General features: G+C 36.1%; 2 protein-coding genes across 2 annotated transcripts in view; both read right to left on the bottom strand.

Moving 5' to 3' along the window:
• Positions 1-3436: 3436 nt before the first annotated feature.
• On the bottom strand, positions 3437-16646 carry LOC130105573 (activin receptor type-2B). The gene is made up of 11 exons (XM_056271625.1): positions 16199-16646; positions 12210-12417; positions 10445-10554; positions 9618-9769; positions 7868-8011; positions 7595-7738; positions 7273-7418; positions 7064-7178; positions 5692-5830; positions 4882-5012; positions 3437-3942 (listed from the first exon to the last, which is right to left on the bottom strand). The coding sequence occupies exons 1-11, from the start codon at positions 16239-16241 to the stop codon at positions 3739-3741; spliced, it is 1536 nt and encodes a 511-aa protein (XP_056127600.1). The 5' UTR covers positions 16242-16646; the 3' UTR covers positions 3437-3738.
• A 2475-nt stretch (positions 16647-19121) lies between these two features.
• The window catches only part of crygn1 (crystallin, gamma N1), a 10946-nt gene continuing 2763 nt past the window's right edge, over positions 19122-27304 (bottom strand). Inside the window, exons 3-4 of the mRNA XM_056271621.1 lie at positions 26780-26925; positions 19122-19475 (exon numbers count right to left, since the gene is read on the bottom strand). Coding sequence (XP_056127596.1) covers positions 19340-19475; positions 26780-26925 — 282 coding nt within the window. The 3' untranslated portion in view covers positions 19122-19339. The remainder of the gene's footprint in view (positions 19476-26779; positions 26926-27304) is intronic.

Genomic DNA, 27304 nt, shown 5'->3' with positions numbered 1-27304 from the left:
AAACCAAAACACTCACGGCCAAATGAATCGTCTTGTTGTTTAATAGAACCGTTAACGTCTATTTTAAGCAGGTTGTCGTGTGACTCTCTGAGGATTTCAGTCATTTGTCATTCCTGGTGTATTGTCGTATATCCTTACAGGGACAGAGGAGTCTGGCGAGATTTCTGCGGGAATTAAATGGGACTGTCCATATGTCCTGCTTCCTAACCTTGCATTCAACATCTGTCCGACATGAGCGCATGCGCTGAGAGATCATGAGAACACACACTGCCCTCTGCTGATGCATATAGTCATAACAAAGCGTCATAAATTATTTTTTAAGCCAAGTGTGTAAGTGAATGCAATCTTAAAAAAAAACTGTATTTGTATAATTGACAATTGCTCAAAAACTACAGGTTAGAATGTATTTGTCTAAAACAATATAGGCCTACTCGTTCACATAAACGAATGTGGTCAGATGAATCAAGTCACATCTTCTGTAATATCACATCCAATTGCGAGTTTATCTCGCATTTCTGACAGAAAAAAAGTTAGAACTGCGAGTTATAAAGTCGCAATTACCTATCTTTTTGAACATTTTCAAAGAAAAAAATGTGTGGGCTAATAAAAAGACAAGGGACAATAAATAAAGAGACAGAGAAATACAAATAAATAAAAGTCTCTACATCCGACAAACAGGACGTTTAAGTGAGAAACATGGGTAATGTTTAATTCAACAAAATACTGAACATGGCAGCAGAATCTGAAATGACCCAAACAGGGGCAACACAACACATTTACTACATTAGCAGCAGTAAAAATAATTAAAAAACACATCAACAGACCTCCATCATATCTCCTTAATGAGAACCAGCCCACATCAGGCCAGCAAAGGATCATGGGAAATCTGTACTCAGGTAGTCCTAATGTATGAACACTTCTTCAGTTTGTGTGAAACGTAGAGAAATATAACAAGAGTAAAAGATGCTTCAACTACATCAGTTAGCGGATCTAATATCGTTATTTACATCACACATCAACACCTGATATAGGATACAAAGTTTGGCTTAAACTAAAATTTGCACAACTTGCACTGCAATACTTTAATTATATTTCAAATCCCTGATTTGATAATAGACAAATCCAACTTAATACAATTGTTAAGGTGGAGACGAAGGAAGAAAAATACATGTACCACAAAAACAAACAAACAAACGAAAAACACAACTGTGAAAGGTTTGCATGTCCGCAGAGAACAGTTATTCTGAACCACAGAAGCTATTTCACCTGCGGATGCTTGACTCAAAAAAAAAAAAAAAAGTTGTGAAATGCACCGAGCACCTGGCGATCAAATTCAGAGCACCTTCTGTTAAAAACAACTGATTAAAAATAAAAAGATCTCCTTTAAAATCACAGAAAAGCAGCTGTATATTAAATTATATTGCTACCACAAAACAGAATAAAATTCTTTATATATATATATACTGTATATAAAAAAAACTCACAATTTCTGAGGTATATCTAATCACTGAGCGTATGAAGGTGGATATTCAGTGATGGTTTTAGTGTCACGCTGAACGAGTTTGATAAAAGCTGCCTGTTTCTGAACAACACTGGGAGTCCATGAGATGATTGAACAGTTTGACAGAGCAGATTCCAGCACTACGGACATTCAGTCTTCTTCACTGCTGAAGTTATTGCTGAAACAGGCCAGCTCTGAGAAATCACCACTGCTGTGATGATCGTGAATCAAGAAATGTCCAGGTCATGTTTCACCTCAAAAATCAACAGAAAAAATAAGAAACTAAACGTTGCATTAAGTGAATAGAGTCTACTTTAAAATAATGTCACAATATAAAAAAAATCATAATGGTCCTAAAGACATTTCAGCACATTTTATTCTCATTACAGCAGTAAAAAAAAAAAAAAAAAATCTGTGCTTTTGTTTTTTTGCATTGTGATAATGATAATTTGGGGGAGAAATTGTTGCTTAATTGTTATACAATAAATGCTGAAACGGCCAAAAAAAGAGCGTTATTTTCTGCGAAATGTAATGTTCCATAAAGAGAATGAAACCTACTTTAGGACCATTATGCTTTTTATATTTTGACATTATTTTCATAATAGTTCAGATTTTGTTATCATTACCGTAATGCACTCATTACGTAAACACTCATTACTACGATTCGAGAAAAAAACATTTAAATTGTAAAATATGATTGTAAATGTATTTAAGGTCATTTTTGTTGTGCTTCACATCAATAGAACAAAAATCTTTTTAAATTATTTCTATTCTGCGAGACAGTGTTTTTTTTTTTTTTCATTACGGTAATGATAAACTTGGGGGACAAAACTGTTGCTTAATTATGGCTATAAAATGTATGCTGCAAAAGCCCAAATTTTGCTTTATTTTCTGCTAAATTAAAAGAAAACTAATCCTATTTTAGGACCATTATGATTTTTTTTATATTGTGACATGACAATTAAGCCCATTTTGGCAATAATATATATATATTTTTTTAAATCACTCGTGATGTGCAAAAAAATTAATAAAAAGTTTTACTACTGATGCAAGAATTTTTTAAACATTTGTAAAGCACATCTGTAAATATATTTTACAATTGTGCTCTACAAATAAAATATATTTTAAGGTAGTTTTTGTTGTACCAAATTCCTTGCACTAATTTCTTTTTAATCATTCTTTTCATTTTAATTGTTTAGCATTACGCCAATGATAATTTGGAGAAAATGTGTTTAAAATAACGGCACTCTTGGCCCTAAAAATTTCTTTAATTTCTTGGAGCACAGAGTTTCCTAACTGTATAATTCAATATTTTTTCCATTTTGATTTGAAGATCATTTATGACCCAGGATTCACCATACTGCTGAGAACTATTGCTGTAAGAGTGAGCGGTCACACAATCACGTGCACAGAGTTTACCTGAGTAGTGTAGTGGAGAAACATCACACACTTTCCTGATGCACCGATACATTTAGCTGTGATTGAAAATCAAACCTGTAACTCAGCGCTGGTCTTTGTGCGGCCGCAGCGCAAAAAAAATAAAAAAATTCAACTGCAGCTCTTGTCACGCAGAAACAACGAACGCTAAAACACGCCGCTCGGGATGCTCTACCGATGGCACTTCTGATACTTCAATTTAATGCGTCAACGATAAGCGGATGCTACATTAAAATCAATCCCGACGCTCCGAAAGGCAACTCAAATCATAACAGTCCTGCTGCCTTCAGCTTCCAGTGTCCCAGACCACTGCCGTCACAAACGCAAATAAGAAAAACAACATCCCACGAGACATTTCAGGGAAGAAAGGGTACAGGTAAACAGCAATAAAACTAGGCTAAAATTCACTGAGAACAAAGAGGACCTTGTGTGCTCTTGGGAAGGTTGCTTTAGTGTAACAGTCATCAGATCGTCGCGTAGTCTCGATCAATCCGGATGGAGGTATTCATGGAGTGAAGGCAAAAAAACAACATAAAAATGGCATTAAAACTGATGAGGTAACGTGTGCTCATATCCCAGCAGTCTGAAACAATCCCCTGAATGCCCTCTGAGAGTTCAGTCTTCTCACGTTTGAGGTTTTTTTTGTGTGTCTGCCTTCCGAGAGGAAGAATACAGTAGTTGAATGTGCTGGTGAAACCGATCCAACGATGCGAAAAACTTAAATACATGACGATCAAGAGATCAAATTAGCAGCAAAGTTCACATTACTGGAGAGGTTGATTACTCTGCAGCGTTCAGGTTCAGGTGCTGGACTCTTTGGGAGGAAGGTCCGTGTCGCTGTCAGACGTGACCATGGAGACCAGGCACTCTGAGGTAGACGTGTTGATGGTGTTGGGTGCCTTGGAGGCGGTGGAGATGCGCTCCTCCACACAGCCCGCAGAGAGCCGAGCCTCGGCGTCGTGGTCCCAGCACTCCTCGATGGTCTCGCATAACTGGCCCAAACCCTGGTGGTGAGAAACATGTCAAAATAAAACCCCGGATTATTTAGAATATTTGATTTTTAGGCCTAAAGGGGGTGGGGTTCTGATTTAAATTGCGATTTAAAAAAAATAATAATACAGGTTTGCTGTTTTGTGAATATCAATATGGCTATAAAATTAATAATAATAATATTATTATTACTCTTACTACTAGATAAAAATGACTAAATTTAAACAAAATGCTTGTTTTGTGAATATATCAATATGGCTACAAAATAATAATAATTATTATTATTATTAATACTAAATAAAAATGTAAACAATTACTAGATGAAAACCCCCCCAGAAATTCTTGTTTGTTGAGCTACACAATGTGTCAAATTTTGTAAATATGGCTACAAAATAATAATAATAATAAATAATATTATTACTACTTAATAATTTAAAAATTACTAAATGAAAACAAAACAAGAAATGCCTGTTTGTTGGGCTGCACAATTTGTCCAAAATTTTGTAAATATATATCAATATGGCTACAAAATACCAATCATGATTATTATTACTACTAAATAAAATTTTAAATGACTAAAAGACAACTAAAATAAGAAATGCTTGTTTGTTGGGCTGCACAATTTGGCCAAAATCAAATGGTCATTTATGAATATGGCTACGAAATAATAATAATAATAAAGTTTATTATTATTATTATAACTAAATAAAAATATTAAAATAATTACTAAATAAAATACCCAAATGTAGAGAGCATGCAAGAGCACCAAACTCAAAGCAGATGCAGAGATGAAGTTTATGTGGATCAGCATTTACTGTGAACCGCTGAAAACAAGCAGATCAGGAACTGCTCGCGTGTAAAGGAACACAGTGACAATACAGCACATATCGTGGTTTTGGTTTGATTTGGATTAACAGTGCAGCCCTAATTCCTATTCAAATGTATTTTCTCACTGGATGTTTAATCCAGCAGTCTTTAAAGATGGGCCGTATCTTCTTGTGGACCACCGCGTCTTGAAGGTCCTCCAGGGAAGGGTGCTGGCCCAACTCCTCCTCAAAGGGCAGCTGGTACTCACCTACAGGACCTGAGTGAGACAGCAACAGCATTAGCTGCAGCACACACAATATCAGGGCTACCCCTAATAGTTGACTAAACGTTAGTCGAATTGAAGAGGCTGAGACGACCAAAATTTAACTAGTCGGTAATAAAAAAAAAAAGTTACTAGCTCGCTCTAATGTTAACCTAGATAAATGGCGCATATCCAAGCATTTGTGTAGAGTGTGGAAGATAAAGTATTCTTAAAGTAAGCTACTACGTGTCCCAAAAATGAACCCAACCTCAGGATACTTGCATCATAGACATGAGCAATATATCTATAGAAAGCTTGAAATGTCTACTTTTAAACTAACCAATTCAACTAAAATAGAAATACTCTGATTATGTAACCCGTGTGAAAGGTGCATTTCACTATACAGCGGAGATGGGAGCTGACACTGACTCAAAAAACACTGGTTTATTAATAAATAATTAAAATATCTCCTTCCTATTTTTCACATTCATAATAAATTTTTTTTTGTTGGTGCTTTGCAGCAAGCTGTATGTGCGAGCTTGAGCGCTGATTAGGCTATATATAGTATACACTCATTACGGTTTAGTATTCTCCTCAGCAAGTAATTAAATTAATTTAAACATGCATAAATTCCAGAAGCAACTCATTGACTGCACACACAGAGCCGCAGATCCTGATATGTGTGTGGACTCACCATCAGAGGCGGTGCAGCGAGACACCAGTTCCCAGAGCACCAGTCCTAGAGCGTACATGTCGATCCTTAGGAAGGCGTCCCTTTGGAAATTAATGGCTCCCTCCAGCACCTCTGGAGCCATGTAACGGCGCGTTCCCACCTGTGACGGGTACAGAAAACACAAACACATGTTAGACACAGCTTCACTGTCATTCCAGAGGAGTTTGGCGACAACCTGGCAACATCCTATTATTCAAATTTGTACTTTATCTTATAATTGGCTAAATGAAAAATGATGTAATCTTTTATATATATATATATATATATATATATATATATATATATATATATATATATATATATATATATATATATATATATATATATATTGCTCCAGATTTCTTTAACATTATTTATTTGAAGTAATGAAGATGTGTTGGGACTGACACATTTGCCTTTTCTTTTTATTAAGCTTTTTCATTTTTTATAATCCTTCTGTAAAACTGATTTGATCTCGGACTGAAAACGTCAAACGTTTTATTCCAAGACGAAGAGAAACATCACAAGCACTTTATCATAAGAGCAGCAATATTTTCACAACACAATGGAAAACTTAAAGTATAAGATGGGTTAGACTAGTGTTTCTTTAAATTTGCATTTATAGATTTCAACTAGGTGAGCATATTTTGTTTTTATTTTTTTCTGAATTGATGCTCCTGAAGACCAACAATTAATATTGATATACAATTTCACAGAAACCTTTTACAAGTTTGGGGTCAATGCATTTTTTCTTTTTTTTTTTAAAGAAATAACTTATTCAGCAAGGATGCATTGAACGTATCAGAATTCACAGTTAAGACAATGATAAAGTTCAAATTTCTAAATTCAATTTCAAATTAATGCTGCTCTTTTGAAGTTCCTATTCATTAAATAATGCTGAAAAAATGCATCACAGAATCCACAAAAATATGAAGCAGCACAACTATTTTTAATATTGATAATAAGACTTTTTTTTGAGCAGCAAATCAGCATATTAGAATGATTTCTGAAGGATCATGTGACTCTAAAGACTGGAGTAATGATGCTGAAAATTCAGCTTTGATCACAGGAATAAATTACATTTTAAAACATATTCAAATACAAAACAGTTCTTTAAAATTGTAATAATATTTCACTATATTCCTGTTATTGTGTTTTTTTTAACAAATAAATGCAGCCTTGGTAAGGAAAAAAGAAAATCTTACCGACCCCAAACTGTTTGTGTATATTGCTGCAGAATGTTTTTTTTTGTTGTTTTTTTTTACTTCAAACTGAATTCAGATATTTTCGGTGGATATATGAAGTGAAATGTAGTCAAAGCCTTGGCTTCATCTGTTTGCACTCAGATCCTCACCTGACCGTGTGTGTCTCCAGGCGGTTTCCCAGGCTCAAAGCGGACCGCTAACCCAAAGTCTGCAATCACTGCACTTAAATCCATCTTGAGCAGGACATTCTTACTCTTGAAATCTCTGCAAAACAAACATCAAATCACCCAATGCCTACAGTGACAGCAAAACTCTTTTAAAAGTACACATCAAATGCTGCAAGCTCAGGTTTGTGTACCTGTGTGCAATTGCTGGTTTAGGTCCCTCTGCACGGTAAGGAAGGTCTTCATGAAGGTACGCCAGGCCACGGGACATACTTGCAGAAATATGGCACAACTGAGGCCAGCTCACCGGGTTCCCCTTCAGGTAATCTGTTAGCGAGCCCTGCAATGAATAAAGATGTGGACATTTTTATGCCATTATGATTGCTTCTATGCATATCTTTAGATACAACCGATTTTATTCGGTGCATCTTTAAAACATCATTTGGCCCATTTCACCCCACAATGAGGTTGTGTGTTATAGGGACATTCGAAGAAAAATTAAACACACACACTGACCCTTTCGTGGAATTCTGTGACCAGCCACAACTCCATCTGGAGGTTGGTGCCTCGTTTTTCAGCTGAGATGTAGTGTAGAATATTCTCGTGTTTAAAACCCTCTGTGAGGTAAATGTCTCTTTCGTTCTGCCATGACTGCTTGTCCTGTTAATATACACATTGTTTCAGAATCAAGCATTATACACACACACACACACACACACACATTAGAACTCATTTGAGAAAACCAAAACAAGCAATCCTCTTTTCAAGATGCATGAGTGGAATATGTACCTGGATGGGAAATATTTTCACCGCCACATATTCGCTCAGTGACTGGGCCTTCCACACACAGCCAAAGCGCCCCCTAGCCTTCAACTCCAGCAACTGCAGAGGCTTCAGTCCAACCAGAGGAGACGGTGGAGGAAGACCAGCATCCTAATCAAGACAATCACAATTAATACGCATTTAAAAGCACATATAAAGAAGAACATACATTTAGTATGACATACATTGTGAAAGAAGTCTCTTTTGCTCACTCACTACGCTTATTTGATCAAAAATAGAGTATAACAGTATTATTGTGAAATATTACAACTTAAAATAACCATTTTCTATTTTATTATATTTTCAAATGTAATTTATTCATGTGAATTTCCAGCATCATTACTCCAGTCTTGAGTGTCACATGATCCTTCAGAAATCAGTCAAATATGATGATTTGCTGCTCAAGAAACATTTCTTATTATTATCAATGTTAAGAACAGCTGTGCTGTTTTATAATTTTGTGGAAACCGTAATAAAATTCTTTGCGGATCCTTTTTTGAATAGAAAGTTCAACAGAACAGAATATATTTGAAATATAAATCTTTTGTAACATTATAACTGTCACTTTTGATAAAATGAACGCATCATTGCTAAATAAAACTTAACTTCTTAAAAAAGAAAAGAAAAAAAAGAATGGTAGTGTATGGAGCTAGCAAAAATATTAAGCACATTTTTATCCAAGGGCGTTTTCAAATCTGGTTCGTTCGGAGCGTTGGTTTCTGCTTTAGTTCGCTTTAAAAAAAAATCATATTTTTAAAAACCTTTTAAAGTCAACTTTGACTGAACGGTTTAATTGTTTTTAACTAGGTACCCTTTAAATTATATGTTTGTATTTACTTAAGTTAAACAAAATGTCTTGTTTGTATATGTATAGTCTGTGTATAGAGATTTGTTGTGTAGTATGTATTTTTTTTTTTTTATGTTTCATGTAGTATGAATGTTTTTTTTTCTTTGCAACTTTTTGGCCGCCTATCTTGGCCAGGACTCCCTGGGAGAAGAGTTACTGTAACTCAATGGGACTATTCCTGGTTAAATAAAGGTTAAATAAAAATAAAAATAAATTTAGGCAAATATGAACACGGCAATCATGCTCGGGATCCGCACCAAAACAATCAATCCGAGATCGCCTGAACGAGGTGGTCTCGGCCCGATTGAAAAAAAACAAAGACGCTTCTGTGGAGGCGAGAAAGCAATCCGACCTAACGACCAATGAAACAAGCGGTATCAGAATTCATAGCGGGAAATGTGTAATATCAAAAGCAGCAGTGTCTGACTCTCTGAGTATATTAGTTATCGCAGTTGAACACCAAAGAGTGTCTCTTCATCTTAAATCTAGACGTGTAATTGCTTTTCTCTGTGCATTGCAAAAACGCTGTCCCGACAAAGCCTTGATTCCCGCTCTAACTGCATTATGTATCATTTATCAGATAGAGCGGGAATGACGGCTACGTTCGTATAGTGTCTGAATGTGCCACGACAGTAACAAATAAAGCCACAATATGCTGGTGGAGCAAACGTGTCAATCCATTTTGATGGATGACACAGAGGAAACTCTGACCAATAAAAGGACAGTCGCATGTGACTTGCACAAAGACATTTTGGTACGCATCGAACCAAGAAGAAAATGCAACATTGTAACAAATTATGTCCCTGTTTCGGTACAAAGCAAACGATCTACAGGCCTGAAAACGCACTAAGACACACATAATTGTCAGACCTGGCCAATGTCGACGTGTCTGTAGGGTGGTTTCCGTTGGTGGTACGTCCAGCAGGCGAGCACCAGGACCAGAGAGAGAATGGCCAGAGGAAGAAGGGAATAAACCAGCACGCCAAAGAGAGACGGGCCCGGGTCTGGAGGCTGGATTTTTACTAGAAGAAAACACACAACATAATATCAGCTCAACAGCAATAGCAGACAAGAAATATATTCGGGTATAAAATAAAATGCAAATTATATATATAAAAAAAAAAAAGTTTGAAGCCATTATAAAAATCACACAGCTATGGCCGCACATCAACTTTATATTAATCCATCATATTCTGTGATGGTCACAGGAGGAGGAACAAATGAGTTTAGTTCTTGTGAGTCAAGCAAGTACACTTGAGTTTCTGTTTATGTTCGCTGATCAATGTTTATATGTGAATAAAAGCCTAAATTTAATCGGTTCATCATATAAAGCGATCGTATCTCTTCAGAAGACTTGAATCAAACTGCTGAATTCATTTGGATTTATTTTATGATCTCTTTATGAACGTTTTGAAGTGTCAGAGTTTTGTGTGAACAGACTTTCAATGGAGGGACAGAAATCTCATAGATTTTATTAAAAAGATCTTCATTTGTGTTCTGAAGATGAACGAAAGTCTTACGGGTTTGGAGCGACATGAGGGTGAGTAATTACTGACAGAATTTTCATTTTTGTGTGAACTAACCCTTTAAGCGTGGTAAAAACATGACAGACAGGTTGTTTTCTACACAAAACATTGACAATCATGACTATTTGCAGTCCAGAGGAGCCTGAAGGAGACACATGAAGTCTGCTTTACCTGCGGGGGCGATGGCTTCTGGCAGGTGTGTGAACTTCTCGTTGCAATAGTTTCCCTCACAGCAGCAGAAAAACACCTGCGGACTCTCTTCTGTGGCCACACACTCCTGTCTGCTCACACAGAGAAACAGTGAAAGGGATGAATTAAAAAATTAGTTGTTGCTGTAACATTGCACTGATTTTTTTGGTAACGCTTCCTTTTACAGTACAGTACTTACCTAGAAAGTACTGGCTAATATAAGGTAAGTACATGGGTTAGGGGTAGGTTCAGGGTTAGTACCTAGTTATTACCCAGTAATTATAGTTACAATAATAAGTACATAGTAAGTACATGGGTAACAGGACTGTAAAAGGAAGCGTTACCATTTTTTTTTTTTCAATTTAAATGGGTCATCGGATGCAAAATTTACTTTTATGTGGTGTTTGCATATAAATGTGTCTTTGCAGTGTGTGGACACAACCACCATACAATGAAAAAAAAATCCATTCACTCCTTTTTTTTATCCTCAAAAAGCCTAAACACACTCAAGCCATTTGGATTTTCTGAGGAATATGATGTCATATTGCTCATGCTCCGCCCACGACCGATGACGGACTGTCCCGTATTAGCATATTTCCCGTATTAGCATATTTCCCATATTAGCATATTACCGCCCTCAGCCATTTGTATTCTGTCCACCAAGGCATCGCTTTACATGTCTTGTGTCACACACCCCACAGAAGAGAGGAGGGGGGGATGGGGGTGAGCAGTTGCTCATTATCATTTAAAGAGACATGCGCTGAAATGGGTCGCTGTGAACAGAGCTGTTTTTGAGGAGGTAAAAAGGGTGTGTTACACAACCATTGAAAAATTTTACCCAAAGTATGTTACAAACTCTACATGAAGACCCCAAAGAATCATACCGACCACTTTAAGACTGCTATGTGGTAGAAAGGCATTGCTAAATTATAGAATCAATACCAGGTGTAAACAGGGCCAACTTTACTACATTTAGATTAAGATGCACTTTGGATCACAAGTGGACGACACTAAATACAGATGTAAACGGGGTCTAAAACGTTTTGAGTTTGTCCACTTTTGACCACTTCCAGAGAAGTGTTTGAAAACACATTCAACCGGATTGCTTTCGTAGTGTAAACACTCATGTGATCGAATGTGTTTGAACAGCGACAAAAGACGCCTACTCTCCGCCTACTGGTTTGAAAACAAAAACGTATCAAGCACAATGTTCTCTCACCATTCCTGATTTCTAACACACACTCACAGCGTTCGGCTGGTCTTGCGGCTGTCAGAGCAGAAACTAAAGCTGATGCTCTCCGTGTGTTTTTCTGTCGTCTTCAGGCGCGTTCATGTGTAAATTTCGTGAGCTTATTTTGTCCCCTAGATCAAAAGATCTGAAAACACATAATTTACCCACCCATAGCCCCTCCCCTCGAAGAAATCAGGACAGAAGTGGTTGAAAGTGGACAGAAGAGACGGATTAAAACACCAGGTGTGAACGGGAATGTGTCTCCTTTGTCTACTTGTGATCCGAACGACCAAAACGCATCTTAATAAAAGCTGTAAACAGAGCCTTTGATGTCTGCAAGAAAACCAGCAAGCACATCTGCAAAAAACATTGTTTAAGCTTTTCCAAAAAGTTCACGTTTCCAGTCCTCATTGAACACTTGCAAAGGATGCAAATAAATGCTGTTTTTTCAAATTATCTATTAAAAGAATTTTAGAATCAAACAGTGAGATTATATAACGGTGGTTTTGACGAGACCTGTCGTAACAGTTGAAGTCGTCGAGCCAGCAGCCTTTCTTGACCAGGCGGATGGTCCCGGTGGAGTTCAGCCAGGAGGCGTAACAGTGCAGTCTCTTGTCCTTCTCCCCCTCACACCTCTCAAAGCCACTCTGATTGGTTTTCTCTGTCCGCCAGTTATCATTGTAGTAGACGCACTCTCTGGTCGCCACCTCCGCATGACTGGCTCCTGATAGAGAAAGACAGACACAGAGATATTAATACATGCATTTATTTCCCAATCTTTAATGCATTTGCCAGGGAAAATGTTTCTAGGCCAGAACACAGAAATCAGTTGCACTTCCGATTCCATCGTCCTGAAGTCAATGGCTGTGTTTGGAAAATGGATGGATGATTCAGCCGGGGGCGGCATCTTCATGAGCGGGAATTCATTTGGCTTGCGACTCTCACAGTGCATTATGGGTATTCTCTAGCCGTCGAGTGTACATCGGTTGTACACTCGTTATCACAGTGCATTGTGGATTGAATGAGTGCACTTGATAATGTCCACTATGGTTTCGGACACCACTACAAATGGCTGTCCCCTGAAATAGTGTTGTATTTAAGGGTATGGGGGCAATTTCGGACACAGCCAATGAGTTTTTGGTTAAATGCCGGAAATAAGGTCTGTGGTGAACACATGCTTTAAGACAATGGTTCTCAACTCCAGTCCTCGGGACCCACTGCTCTGCATATTGTGTATGTCTCCCTTATTTAACACACCTGATTCAGATCCTCAGCTCGTTAGGATAGACTATGAACTGAACTGAGTGTGTCAGATAAGAGAGACATACAAAATGTGCAGAGCAGCGGGTCCCGAGGACTGGAGTTGAGAACCACTGCTTTAAGATATTGTCACATTTTATTCTATGACGTGAAATACATCAGTAATACCCCCTTGTGATTTAAAAAAAAAAAAAAAAAAAAGCTTTTACTTGTCTTGTAATAGGCGGTTGCTAACAAGTGTCTAAATGAGACTATATAGGTTCGTCAGGGATGTTACGTCCTCAGGTAAACTCATCTACTCACTCGCTTTCATAGCCTTGTTGTTTTTATAAATCGCGCTCTTGCAAACCCTAACTCAAACCTTTTTTTGTTTCTTTAAATAAAGATTGAAAGAGTTTTCGGAAGCTTATTGGTGGTGACTGAGGTAATGTGACTTGTGTAATTCGCTTACAGCCTATATTTAACTTAACTTCTAGCGATTGTATTTAGGCTTCAAAATTCATAATAGTTAATCTGTGAATCTCAACATGAACAAAACGTGGAAGAATTAAAAACTTTTGTTGGTCACAGAGCTTTTTTTATGCAATAATCCAAAAACCAATGAACAAATCTTATTGGGGTTTTGTTGAGTGAAAAGGGTGATGTTAACTTCTGGGTTGAGCTAAAAAAAAATACAACAATGCAGCACTCTATTAAAAAAGAATATATTTAAAAATGTCTTCTGAAGCTCACTGGGATTCACTTATGTCCGCTTTTTTAATGCATTGGACACAGTAGTTATAATACACACTAGTGTATTAGAAAACAAAACAAAACCATAGTGTATGCAAACAATTGATGCATTGCAAATGATCTACAACAAAAAAACAAATGTTTTGCTTTTGCTATCTTTAAAAAATATATATATTTTGGTATGCATAATGCATTAGAAGTGTGGCTGCATCTATCCAGGTATTAGTCGACAAATAGCTGAATAACTATTATATAATATATCAAATATCGGTTTTCATAGTTGCAAAGTAGTTCAATAGATAACAAGCAACATTTACCTGTCAATCAAAACCTAATGAGACATTTGAACACTTAAAAACCCTTCATCAGAAACCCCAGTGAGTGTTCAACTAGCCATCAAACCTCAGTACCAAAACACACAGCCACAAACCACATGCTTCAGGGGTTGACGATTTAAGACCCGTGAATTGAGTTTCTGTGGTCTTTAAGAAAACCACCTAATCAAATCCAGATGTCGGATCAGCTGTCAGAAGGCACTTCTTCATATAACCGACGGCGTGCATCACCGCACACATTTGCACAAAGAACTGGGTCATGGATTGTGAGATGTTTACATAGCATAAGATCCACACAACAGGCGAGGAGAAAGACCTCCTAGAGTCAGATTTAAATAGGGGAAAATACAGATTATGACATAATGTTGGATGGGCTACACCGACAAGGAGGTTTATGCTCATTGCATGCTTTAAAAAATAAAATAAAAACAAAGTCTGCCCCTTTAAATTCGACATAGTTGCCGGCCACCCATCCCCCCTGCAAATGTGACCCCACCTACTCACTAAAGCACCCAGGGTCAACAGAAATAATGGCTACAAAAGCTTTAGCAACAGGGTTCATGTTATAAGTTGATGTTCATCGTGCTTTTAATGGCTACTTCCTGCCGATAGATGGGCACGTTCAATCTATAGCTTCTTTGTCACTGATACTGGGTGTCACATGATCAGAGTGAATTACATCAGCAGCCCCCTACTTAAAACCCACAGCACTCCACTTTCCTCATTCACACACGCAGAGTAAGTGTATTTCTAAGATCCCCTGTGGTGCGCATTCACGCCGAAGCGACCAGATTTTACCTTTCTTCACCCTGTCACCACCCCGCAGCTGACACACACACACTGATCTAGAGGGGTGTATCAAAGACTCTTTTGTTTTGAGGGGGTTACCTCCTCACAGCGACCTGTAAGGGACTCCTACAAATCAGCTTTAAGGATAAGATATCCTCACTGTTCCTTAAAACAATGAATCAATACATCAGCATCAATAACTGGACAAAGCAGAACGCTTTGTCTGCTGGTCAAACACACAGTCTGGACTAAAAGGGAAATCAAAAGTGGCTACATAAAAGGACACACACATATATTAATCTCTCTCTCTCTCTCTAAATATATATATATAGCCAATTTTGATTAGATGTGTATAAATATATATATATAAATCCTAACCTTTATTTGTGTGTTTGTTTTTTATGTCACTACACCACCTTAGCCTGTTATTATTATTTTCTCTTTATTTGGCTTGTCTTTTTTAACACAATTGAACGAAAGATACACGGATTCATTATTATTAATAACATTTCTATTTTTTTTCTGTCTTTTTGACACCATTAAACCCAATGCTCAACCCATAACCATTAAAAAAGTTTTTATTTGCCTTTATTCTTTTAACACAATTGAACCTATTACTATTTAAAAATAACTTAGTTCTTTCTTTCTTTTGACAGCACCGGATGCTTACTTTAGTGTTATTGTTATAATTTTTTATATTTAACTAATTTAGTTAAAGTGCATTGCAGTTTTTAATAAACACTTGGCAGCTCATGACTATAATAATAATAATAAATAAAATAAATTATAAATGCTTTAAATATAATACAAATATTGTGTTTGTCCTCATATTTATTATAAAGGACTGAACACAATGTAAAAAAGCAACAATCCCAGCCAAGAAATGAGAGATGTTTATTATTTTATATCTAAAATGTCTTATAAACCTGCCCTGAAAACAAACCAAGTTGGGAAACCAAATGTAGCATGAAGACATGAGGTGAATCTGCTAAATGTTTTGTGGAGAGCGATTGTTTCAACACGCCACCAGCTGTTTTTTACTTTGTGCCCATTGAGCCTTTAAACAACCAGAAATCTCTCACGAGAAGAAACTTTAAAACAGCCAGGTCGAGCAACCTGAAGAACCACAACTAAAGAAATATATCAAAGTAGGCTACCCACGTGAGTGAACAACAAATTAATGTTACATTGAACCCAAACACACGCTGGAATGGTTTGATAACACACTGGCCGTGTTTCAAAACCGAGTGCGCTGCCTACCTAGATAGCATTATTGGGCTTCACGTGCGAACTAGAAACGCTGTTTAGATAGGCAGCTGACTAGGTTTAGTAACAAAGCCAATCAGATACTATCGTTTTGAACCAAATCTGTGTAAACGAACACCTTACCTGTGCACCAGATGAGTGCAAAAGTCAGCCAGGGAACAAACATATTCCTTCCTTCGAGGATCCTGGCGCTAAATGTTGTCCTTTATGCCGTGAAAGCATTTAAGAATGAAATAAAACACATGAACGCGAAGGAGCCGCGGGCCTGCGCGCGTTTCTTCAACGCTACAATAACAACACGAGCGCTCATTCACAACAACACAATGTTTCCTTTAGAAGCGAGCTGATCGGAAATAAAGTCCCTGATGCCACAATCATCCAGCAGTTCATCCTGCCCGGGCCAGCGTGGAGGAGCGAGAGTTTGGCGGACGCTTGGAGTAGAAGCGAAGCCCCCTTGTGTGCACGAGCTCGTGTGTTTCTCCCCCTCTGCCGGGGCAGTTGGAGGGGGCAGGAGGGACTGAAATGCGAAAAGCTGAACAGCGTCCAAAATGGCTCCTGAGAGCCACAGCAGCGGTGCCAGCGGGAAACCCGGATGTTCACCAGGGCCACTGTTTGTTGTGTGTGTGTGTGTGTGTGTGTGTGTGTGTGTGTGTGTGTGTGTGTGTGGACTCACTGCTGCTCTTCATCATCACAAGTCAAACGAAAGAAATTTAAAAAATCTACTCGAAACTTGATAAGTTCAATTGCAGTTACTATTTTTATTTGTATCTATTTTAAATTCATTAAAACAGTAAACAAATTAATTCAAAATAATTAGCCTATCCTATACAATTGACCAATAAGGTTCATTCGTACATTTCAATTGCATTATTACTCCTCCCATTTTTAATGTTAAATTAAACATTGTGGACTTTAAAGACAATTAACGGCACATCCCACTCGAGTAAAGGCTCAACCCAATAATCGATAATAAATAAAATATTGTCCTATATACTTAAACAAAATTTATATTATTTCAAAATACATAAAACTGGTGGACTTTTGCCCTAATATATATTAGTGCTGTCAAATCGATTAAAGTTAAAAAGAACAGAATTTATTCAAAATATTTTTTCTAACAATATTTTTTATAATTACTACCACTTTAAAAAAAATCAATTCAACACATCCTTTCTGAATAAAAGTATTAATTTCTTTCAAAAAAAAAAATTTACTGACCCCAAACTTTTTAACAGTGGTGTATATTGTAACAAAAGATTTCTATTTGAAATAAATGCTGTTTTTTTTTAGCTTTTAATTTATCAAAGAATCCTGAAAAAAGTATCACAGGTTATAAAAAAATATTAAGCAGGCACAACTGTTTCCAACATTGATAATACATCATCGTATTTGAATGATTTCTGGAGGATCATGTGACACTGAAGACTGGAGTAATGATGCTGAAAATTCAGCTATGATCAATAAATAGGAACACATTTTTACTAGGAATAAAAATACATGCAAATATCACCTGATACCAAACTACATTATGACATGGATGGACTTTTAAATTGAAAGTTTCAAATCTCTGATGAACCAGTCATGCTGATCTTGGTCAGGTCTACGTTTTCTTCACAGCCGATTGACGACAGAAAGAGTGAGAGAGTGAGAGAAACCCCCAGCGCTGGCTGACCCCGGAGGTCATGGCTTTGTCCTCTCTGTTCCCTCCGCTAACAAAAAATCTTCAGAGGGTCACATTCCACCCCACAGACCCCCGGATACTCAGCTGTCGTGAACAAACCCAGGATATTCCCCTCTCACAGACTCACACACTCTCAGACTTACCAACACAAAGACTCGCACTGTTGTCCAAGCGACGAGCAAACCTCGAGGAGGGTTACCTTGAGATTGAAAGGGTTAATTCTCCCCAAAATGTAAATTCTGTCATTAATTACTCAGACTCATGCCGTTCCAAACCCGTAAGACCTTTGTTCATCTTCAGAACACAAATGAAGATCTTTTTGATAAAATCTGAGTGTTTTCTGTCCCTCCATTGCGCAACTGACACTGTGACGCTTCAAAAAGTTCATAAAGAGACCATAACTAATCCATTATTGAGCAGTTTAGTCAACATTTTCTGAAGAGACTCGATCGCTTTATATGATCACCAGATTTAATTTAGGCTTGGCAAATTCATTATTGGTCAGTATATTACAGCCATTATACACTGAAAAAATAATAATTAAAAGGAAATGGCAAGTAAACACAATGAAATGTGAAATTTTGAAGTTGAAAGGCTGAAATAATATTTTCTTGTAAAACATACTCCAATAATCTCTGTTTCCTTTACAACTTGTTTAAAACAATGTACAGTGTAGGCTATAGGCTATGAGAAAGACAAAATAAATCCTATATGCATGTTCTTGTGATACTTTTCTCAAATGTGATACAATTCTAAAAAAGAAAGAGATAGTTAAGATATCAAATGTCTGTTACATTATACCTTGTAATACATATTGGTACAGGACTGCTACAATGTGGGTGTTGCTATGGAGTTGTTAGGGTGTGCTGGGTGGTTGCTAGGTTGTCTGTCTTCAGTTTTCTTACATGTCTTCTGCCCCCTGGTGGATAGTTCATGCTCTTCAGGAAGGAAAAAAAGTGAAAATGTCTGCATGTGTCACAATGCATGTGTTTCTGCTGGGGAATCTGCTGATTTTGACCAAGGATAATATTGGTATTATTATTGATATTTCAAAATCAACATTTACTTTCATAGTATGTAAGCCTATACATACTTAAATCAAGATACTTTCACTTGAGAAACAAATTATTTAAAATATTAAGTTTCTGAAAAATATTTGGGTAAAAAAAAAAATTAATTCAAAGAGAAATCTCACTCAATTTTCAGAAAACAAGACTTTCTGCCATTTGCTTATCAAGTTTATGTATCTTGAATTAAGAATGCATAGATATTTGTACAGGAAAACAAGACAAAAAATACTTTTTTGCAGTGTATTTATTACAGAATGCCACTGAATGTTTGAATTCTGAAAATAAGTATGAGAACTCATTCATAATTCACTTTTATTTTTAGCTTATTGCCTCAGTACAAATACAAAATAAAACATACAAGAATATTTGTGCTAATTGCATATTCTTTTAAAATAACCGATTCATCATTGAGGATAAAAAGCACATAGCTATGTGATTCATTAATACAAATCAAAGGTAAAATTCTGATAATTTGATCTATGGTTTTATAGACAGCAAGGCTGCTTTAAAAGTTTAGAAATAGTTGACCACTTTGCGGATAGACTGGATGTTGGGATTCTCAGCTTGCCAGTCCACAAATGAGCAGTAGTTTCCTCTACCCACAACGTGCACGCGGCCACGATAGTTCGGCTCTTCGTACATGACCCAACTAAACCAGTAGAGAGAAAGAAAGACATTTTATTTGGGATATTCATGTAGATTTATGAGCTCTGCTGTGTGAATGACATTAAATCAGACACTGTTGCATTTGTGCATCTTTTAAATTGCACATTAAGTTGACATTTTTCAAACAAGTTAAATACTTTTACAAATGCTAAATTTGATGGATTCTTGTTTTCCAGTACAAATATATAAGCATTCTTAAAAGAAGAGACATTTTCTTTAAAAGCAAAATGTCATAAGATTTTAAGTCTTGTTTTCTAAAAGAAATTATCAAAATTAAGCGAGTTTATGCTTAACATCTGCAAGAAAAATACGGTAATCTTGTTTTCCCGTGGAATTAAGTTTTTTTTTCTGAACCCATAGGTAGAAAGCTATCCTTGTTTTAAGCATAAACTCACTTAAATTTAATAAATGTTTTCAGAAAATAAGACTTAATATCTTGTGTCTTGAATTAAGAATGTTTAGATGTTTGTTTGTACTGGAAAACTAGACAAAAATACTATGCAAGAATTTTTCCCCCAGTGCGAGCATTTTGCAACTCTTTCCCCACCAGTGTTGCCAGCCAGCACCAGCACTTTTGATTGTCATCATGGCCCCCGAATATTTTGTTGTATGAATATCGGAACAATCATGCAATACATCAGAAGAAAGAACCGAGCCTGCTTAAAAAAAAAAAAAAAAACATTTTGTTCTAGCTTCATGCATTATTTTTTTATCAACATTTGAATGTGGGTAAGTTTCATAAAAATTAAAATAAATAAATAATAATTTTAAACAAAAAGATGAGAAGTTCACGTTTTTGTCAAATATTAGTAGGCCTAACTTAACTTACGTCTGGATCTGTTTCAGAACGATGATGATCAAAACACAGATGGAGTAGATCGAGTCCATCAACACCCACAAACCTTCACAGTCCTATAGAGCTGGTAAGTCCCGCCCCTTCCGCTTACCCCGCTGGACCTCTAGGTTGAAAAATCGTCAATGCAAGTGAATGAGAGAAAATAATTATTTTCTAATCCCGTTTGAATTTCGCAATGAATGTAAACATATGTTGTCTGTGAATTTTTTATATAATTTTTCGTGTAAAGAATGCTACAATTTAGCGGATAGAATTTTCATACGGTTAGACTTTGTGTGAGAGCACTTTGTGGACTACAACTCTTCGCTGCTCTCGACGCGTTTGATATACGTCACCACCACTAGCACACGGATCCCGCTAAACATGCCTTTGTTTGAATGGTGACATTTGGGTACAAAACACACAGGCATCTCGATCTAATTCCTTAGATTATCGCACCGTGATTTGTGGAGGGAAAATGTGTTATGCGGTGACGTCACATATGCGACGTGTAGTCTTTCTCGTTATGTCTATTCCACAACTGCTAGCCAAAGAATCATACAATATACTGTCAAACTCGTTACATGAGAAATTATATAAAAAATTCACAGACAACATATGTTCACGTTCATGGCACAATTCAAACGGGATCAGAAAATAATATTTTCTCTCATTCACTTGCATTGACGCTTTTTCAACCTAGAGGTCCACTTGGAGTTTTACGGATGGGCGGGACTTACCAGCTCTATAGCTCGTCCTGAGCAGGTCCTGAGTCAACATTTCATTCGGTAACGTCAGGTAGTTTTGATTTATAGCCTATGCTGTTTAACGATCGCATTATTTTGCTCAGCTAAAGCAATGCTTCTATCGCTGTTTCTGCTTCTTCTTCGCCTGTGTTTTGATCCGGAGAGATTCAGTACTCTTTCAGTAGATGTGTAATAGCGCTAGATGTCTCGTCCGCGCTGCTGGCCAATGGAGGTCGACGTCAGCACCTGGCGGCCATCTTGTCACAGGCAGCTCGCTCACTCGTAAGTCGTAACATTGTTTTAATGGTGCATGTACTTTTTAAATAACCATAACTTGCTCAATTTTCTACCGATTTTCAAACGGTTTGGTTTGTTATAAATGTCAGAGATGTAGTTATGACACTGCACACTTATGAAAAATAAGTGTATAAATAAATAATCAACCAAAATGATCTAGCCACGTTAATAACGTTTGTAAGAACACTGCAAAAACTAAAAATCTTGCCAAGTATATTTTTCTAATTTCTAGTCAAAATATCTCATCACACTTAATATAAGACAAAATCACCTAAATACCAAGATTTAAGTGAGATAAAGGAGCTTGTTTTTAGACAGTGCATCTTGAATATCTTGTTAAGTGAAACTGTCTTAAAAATATCTTGTTTTGAGTCATATCTCAGATGAAACAAGCTTTTTTGACATGTCATAAGGTTTTTAAGCTGCTGTGTTATTTGTAAAAGATGAATCGTCTTGTTTCAAGAAACAGACTTGACTTGAATTGAGACAACAAATCTGCTTTATTGAAAACTGCAGGTCAACATGCCCAACTCACAACAACTCACAATGACATATATTGACGGCAAAAAAACGTAATTTATTTACGTATAAACAACTTTACCGACGTACAAATTTGTATGTATTCCTATTTAACTTATGCATATTAAAATCGTGGTTTTGACTCTATTGCATTCAATTGTCTTATCAATTAAATTTTCAGTCGCATTTATTAATAGTTTAATGTTACACCCCATATGGAAAAGGTTTGCTAAAAACTCCTGTGATTCTTATATGTTCCAACAGAATATTGTAAGGGACATATATGCTGCAAAAACCACATATGTTTTAAACATTTAAACTACACACACAAGCACACATTTTAATTACAAAAATATTTTATTAGAATGTGTTCTACAATATACAGTTGCATATTTCACATATCAATAGTTTTCATTTTAAATCCTGCATCACCAGATTTCATTTTCATTTGTGACAATTTCTCTAAACTTTATCACAGTACTACTAGGTATACAACAGTTCTATTCTTAACCTACAAACATACAACTTTCCTAAATGTTGAAGTGATTCTTATGCGTATCACTCTAAAAAATAATTCAGTGGCTTAGTAAATATCACAGTAATAATTAACTTTATTACCTAAAATCTCTGAATATCATTTACTTGATAGTTTGAGTTGAACACAGCCTACCGAAATAATTGACTAAAACTCCAACAATAAATTTTGTCTGAAATTTACAGTTATATTTAAGTTTGAAGTTTTTCACTAAAATAATTTAGTATTTGACTAACCAATTATTTATTTAAAATACACTGAGCTAAATTTGTGAAATTTCCATCACAATATTTGAGAATGGATAATTAAACTAATCTGTTTCAAGAACCACAAATATTACTTAAATAAAATCAATATTATTAATATTTAACAAGCATAAGAAATTGTATTTTACTGTCTATGATTACAACAACGCACCCCTCCCCCACCCTCTGACGTGACGACAACTCGACGGTTGAGTGAGCGCGCGCTGTTTGAACTCCAGTGCAGAACAGTTCTCCTCTCCTCAGCCTCGCAGAATTGGTGCATTTCCTCTGTGAAATTCAGGTGTGTATGTTTTATTTTATCCGTATAATCATTAATGTGCTTTAAATAATTTTATTTAATGTGAAGGAACATACAGAGACGCAATGTTACTCGCCTTAAACGAGTGTCGACTCGCGCCTGCCTTTTCGCGTGATTGTAAGGCCTCGCATATAAAACACACGACTATATTCTTAAAGATAATGAATTATAACTAATTTGGATGATAAAATGTCCTCAGAACTGTGCACTGTTTGTTTATTGGCAGGTTATGGAGTCAGTCGCGTCGCAGCATCTTTCGGCTGTGAGTGACGCAGGACGGCGGTGTAAAGTTAGAGGTTCCCCCGCAGAGGCGAGTCCATCTCCGGCACGCGAAACAGCGCTGATCCGGTGGATACTGGATAACAGACCGGTTGATTACACTTGAATTACTTTATTGTTTAGGCCTAAATGTTTAATTTTTACTTCGAAAATGTTTCTTACATGAGTTTAGATGTAGGCAATATTGCATACGTGTTAAAAATAGTATAAAATATATGCTGTTTTGCTGTAATGTTAGGCTACTAATCGACAATAAAGGCCAATGTCATGTAGTTATACCGGTGGTTGTATGGAATATTTTTTACAAAGGTTTAGAGGAAATAAAAAAGTTAATATTACTGCCATATTAAACACAGTTTATATTACTCATAAATATTTGTTTTTAAATGTTTCCCCCTAATTATTTCTACTCAAGTTTATTTGTTAATGTACCAAATGCAGTTACTCGGATCTATTTAATTTGTTTTACTAACATTTACTCAGTTAATACAGTGTAAGTAATTGCTTTCACTGCTTAAAAATCTAATCAATATTCTAAGTTTAAAAATGTTTCACCAAAAAAATTGAGTAAATCATATTAAATGTTTTTAGAGTGCATCACCACCAGAGTTCATGTCACATACAAAAACATATTCCAGCCAATTTTAATCACTGTTCTAGAAACATATTTGACTCAGCTTTGTTCATTTGCAATAATATGTTATGATTTTGTTCACAAACAACAGGCCCAGACAGTTAACAATTAATACACAATCTTACAATATCATTTCTTTTCAACTGCTCTTTCAAATCCTGTAGTAAAATTAACAGTCTTCATAAAGATCAGTGATATTCTGACAGTAATCCTCTAACCGGCATCTGCACTGTACAATTTAAAGGGATACTCCACTTTAAAATGAAAATTGTCATCATATACTCCCCCTCATGTTGTTTTAATCCTTAATGAATTTCTTTCTTCTGCTGAACAGAAAGGAAGATATTTAGAAGAATATCAGTAACCAGACAGTTTCTGGTCTCATTGACTTACATAGTATAAAAGTCAATGAGACCAGAAACTGTCTGGTTACTGATATTCTTCTAAATATCTTCCTTTCTGTTCAGCAGAAGAAAGAAATTCATAAAGGATTAAAACAACATGAGGGTGAGTATATGATGAAAGAATTTTCTTTTTAAAGTGGAGTATCCCTTTAAGAATCTGCCAACTGCATATAAGTGAATCAGATGTTGGTAATCAAAACATGAAATCTGTACGAAACACATAAACAAATGACACAAAATGTGTATAAATTCTATATGACTTTAATTTGACTAGCATATAATTAAATATAAGAACTTTAAATTATTATATATGAATTTTATATATTTCGAGTAATACCATACACATTTGCATACTTTTGTCATGTAAAACTCATACAAGTCTTTTAACAGTATTCATATATAACGCAAAAATCCCCTACAAGTTGTATGTGTGTTATTTAGGATGAAATGGGCCATAATCGGTCTGATTTTGTATAGGACATGTATTGGCCTTATATGAAACACAGAAGGTAATTCTGGCCGATTTAAGTAAGGAAGATAATATATGGTTGCTGTATATGAACCATGCAGGTTTTTTTCATATGGGTTAAAAATACCTTCTTTAATTGTTTAACCATTTTGTAATATTTGGTTTATTTATTGTGAAACACAAAAGGCATTTTCTCCTATAGACCCATAATACACTAAAACATAAATTCACAAAAGACATCAATTTTATTAGCTTGGTGTAATCCAAATCTTTAGAATCCATGCGTTGTTTGCAAAAAACAGATCCAAATTCAGCCCTTCATCCAGTGATCTTCATAATTTCTCTCAGCAGAGACCGTAAACGCCAAATCCTGGCATCCCGCGCTCGTGGTGAATTCAAATTCAAAAATTGCGCCCGAAGCGTTACGACATGTTTTACAGCAGTGATATCAGACGCTCATTGGCTCTCGCATGCTTCGTCACAGATTGCGACATGCCATGTTTAATGGTGTACTACATTTGAAATGGAGAATCGCGCGCGCCTTCAAAGAGCGAACCGAAACCGGATTAGCGTTTTCATGGATTAATAACTTAAATTCTGCTCTATAACGTTACCTCATACAAATATATTATATAGCCTACTGCCAGAGAGGACTGCGACACATCGTCCTGTGAACGACTTTTGGTACCGGTTTTGACATTTTCTCACTAAATAAAATTATTGCGATTAAACGTGTAACGTTATGTCTGTGTTTTTCTTTATAATTGTAACATTAGTTACATAGTTTTAAGAAATGGTTAGGTGTAGGGGTAGGATTAGCCTAGTGGCTCAAACTATATTTTAATGCTTTATTGTTAATAAAACTGCCATTTCCCTACACATTATGTTCATTACGTTTGATCCTTTTAATATTGTCTATAAAATGGGTATGTTTAGGTGTGGGAGTAGGGTAAAGGGATCTTACATTTATAATCTATAAAATGTTCTACTATGTTTTCATATTGCAGTTCCATAAATACTGTGAGCCAAAATGTTGAGAAAAATGAAGCTGTTTCCCTTTTATGCAGTCCTCTGGGACTTTTTGCTGTTTAAAAAAAAAAGGTTGTGTATTTTTCACTTTTTCTGTCTAGTAAACAGTAGTTAATGTCTTGAATCTAGTAGGTAAAATGTCTTGAATCTAGAACAGTATTACTTTTGTTGAGCTTACAATAAGGTAGCCTAAATACACTTGAGATGATGACAGGATGGTAAATTATGGCTTATTATGGCAAAAGAGCACTGCCTAATATGAGTCAGGAATGCTAACTTCAAGGCATTTTGTCTCAAAATGCCCGTTTCCAATCTTATTTCAAGTTGGTGGTGACTTAAATCTAGAACAGTGTAACAATTATAGAACTAAAAATTAGTTAAATACACTTGAAACAAACAGGATGACAAAAGAAAATGCTACTTTTGAGCATGACTAGCTTATTATGAGACACAAAACATCACAATACTAGTAAAATATAGCTAAAAATGAGTTTTCCCAGCTAATTTCAAGATCACTCATATCTTTTAAGGCTTAAATATAATGTCTTATTTCAAGAAATCTTACCAAGAGAATTTTCACTTGTTCCATTGGCAGATTTTTTTGCTTATTACAAGCAAAAATATCTTGTATTCATTTTTTTTTTGCTTATTTTTGGAGGGGCCTTTTTTCCAGTGAAACCAAACCGTTTGAAAATCCGTCAAGATTTCAGCAAGATAAGAGTATTTGTGTTCTCACCATACATAAAGCTAGCCTGTGACAAGATGGCCGCCGGTGATGACGATAGAGACTCCGCCGTAAGACATTCTAGCTGATAGCGCCCCTCTACTGTATAACAGTGAAAACATGGATACATGGAAAATTCCGTCGATGGCGGGGAAAGAGTTAACTATTAAAGCGTTAGGGGGACATTGGAATATTGTACACTTTCACTCATTGATTCATTAATAAAGCATTGCTTGGCCCTGAAGAACTTACGCGCCGTCTCCGTAGACTTTAACGGAGTTGAGGCAGTTCTGGCTGATCCCAGTGCTCTGGAGGAAGGGACAGTCGTCACACAGTTCAACACACTGACCAGTGAAGTTCTGGCCCTCGAAAAGCTCTATCCTGTATTGCTCCCCGTGCTGACAGACACAGAGAACCACATTGTAACAAGGTGAGTGACACATTACAAAAATGGCATATAGTCAAACCACATTGTAACAAGGTGACGCATTACAAAAATATAATACAGTCAAGGGATAGTTCGCCCAAAAATGACAATTCTGTTATCATTTAGCCTACTCACCCTCAAGTTTTTCAAAATCTGTATGAGTTTCTTTCTTCTGAACACAAAAGATGATATTTTGAAGAATGTGGGTAACCAAACAATTGTTGGACCCCATCGACATACGGGAAAAATAGTGTGGAAGTCAATGGGGTCCATCAACTTTTTGGTTACCGACTTTTTTCAAAATATCTTTTGTTTTCAGCAGAAGAAAGAAATTCATTCGAGGTTTGAAC

The sequence above is a fragment of the Rhinichthys klamathensis genome, unplaced genomic scaffold, assembly GCF_029890125.1.
Source record: "Rhinichthys klamathensis goyatoka isolate OS25496 unplaced genomic scaffold, OSU_Roscu_1.1 h1tg000323l_1, whole genome shotgun sequence".
Lineage (NCBI taxonomy): Eukaryota > Metazoa > Chordata > Actinopteri > Cypriniformes > Leuciscidae > Rhinichthys > Rhinichthys klamathensis.
Note: the sequence above shows the minus strand (reverse complement) of the source record. Positions and strands in the feature narration are given on the sequence as shown.

Coding starts and splice junctions, on each gene's coding strand:
- LOC130105573 (XM_056271625.1), bottom strand. CDS start 16,241: ATGTTTGTTCCCTGGCTGACTTTTGCACTCATCTGGTGCACAG. Junction 12,418..16,198: donor TGCACTCATCTGGTGCACAG/GTAAGGTGTTCG, acceptor TTTCTCTATCAG/GAGCCAGTCATGCGGAGGTG. Junction 8,012..9,617: donor GACACGTCGACATTGGCCAG/GTCTGACAATTA, acceptor TGTCTTGATTAG/GATGCTGGTCTTCCTCCACC.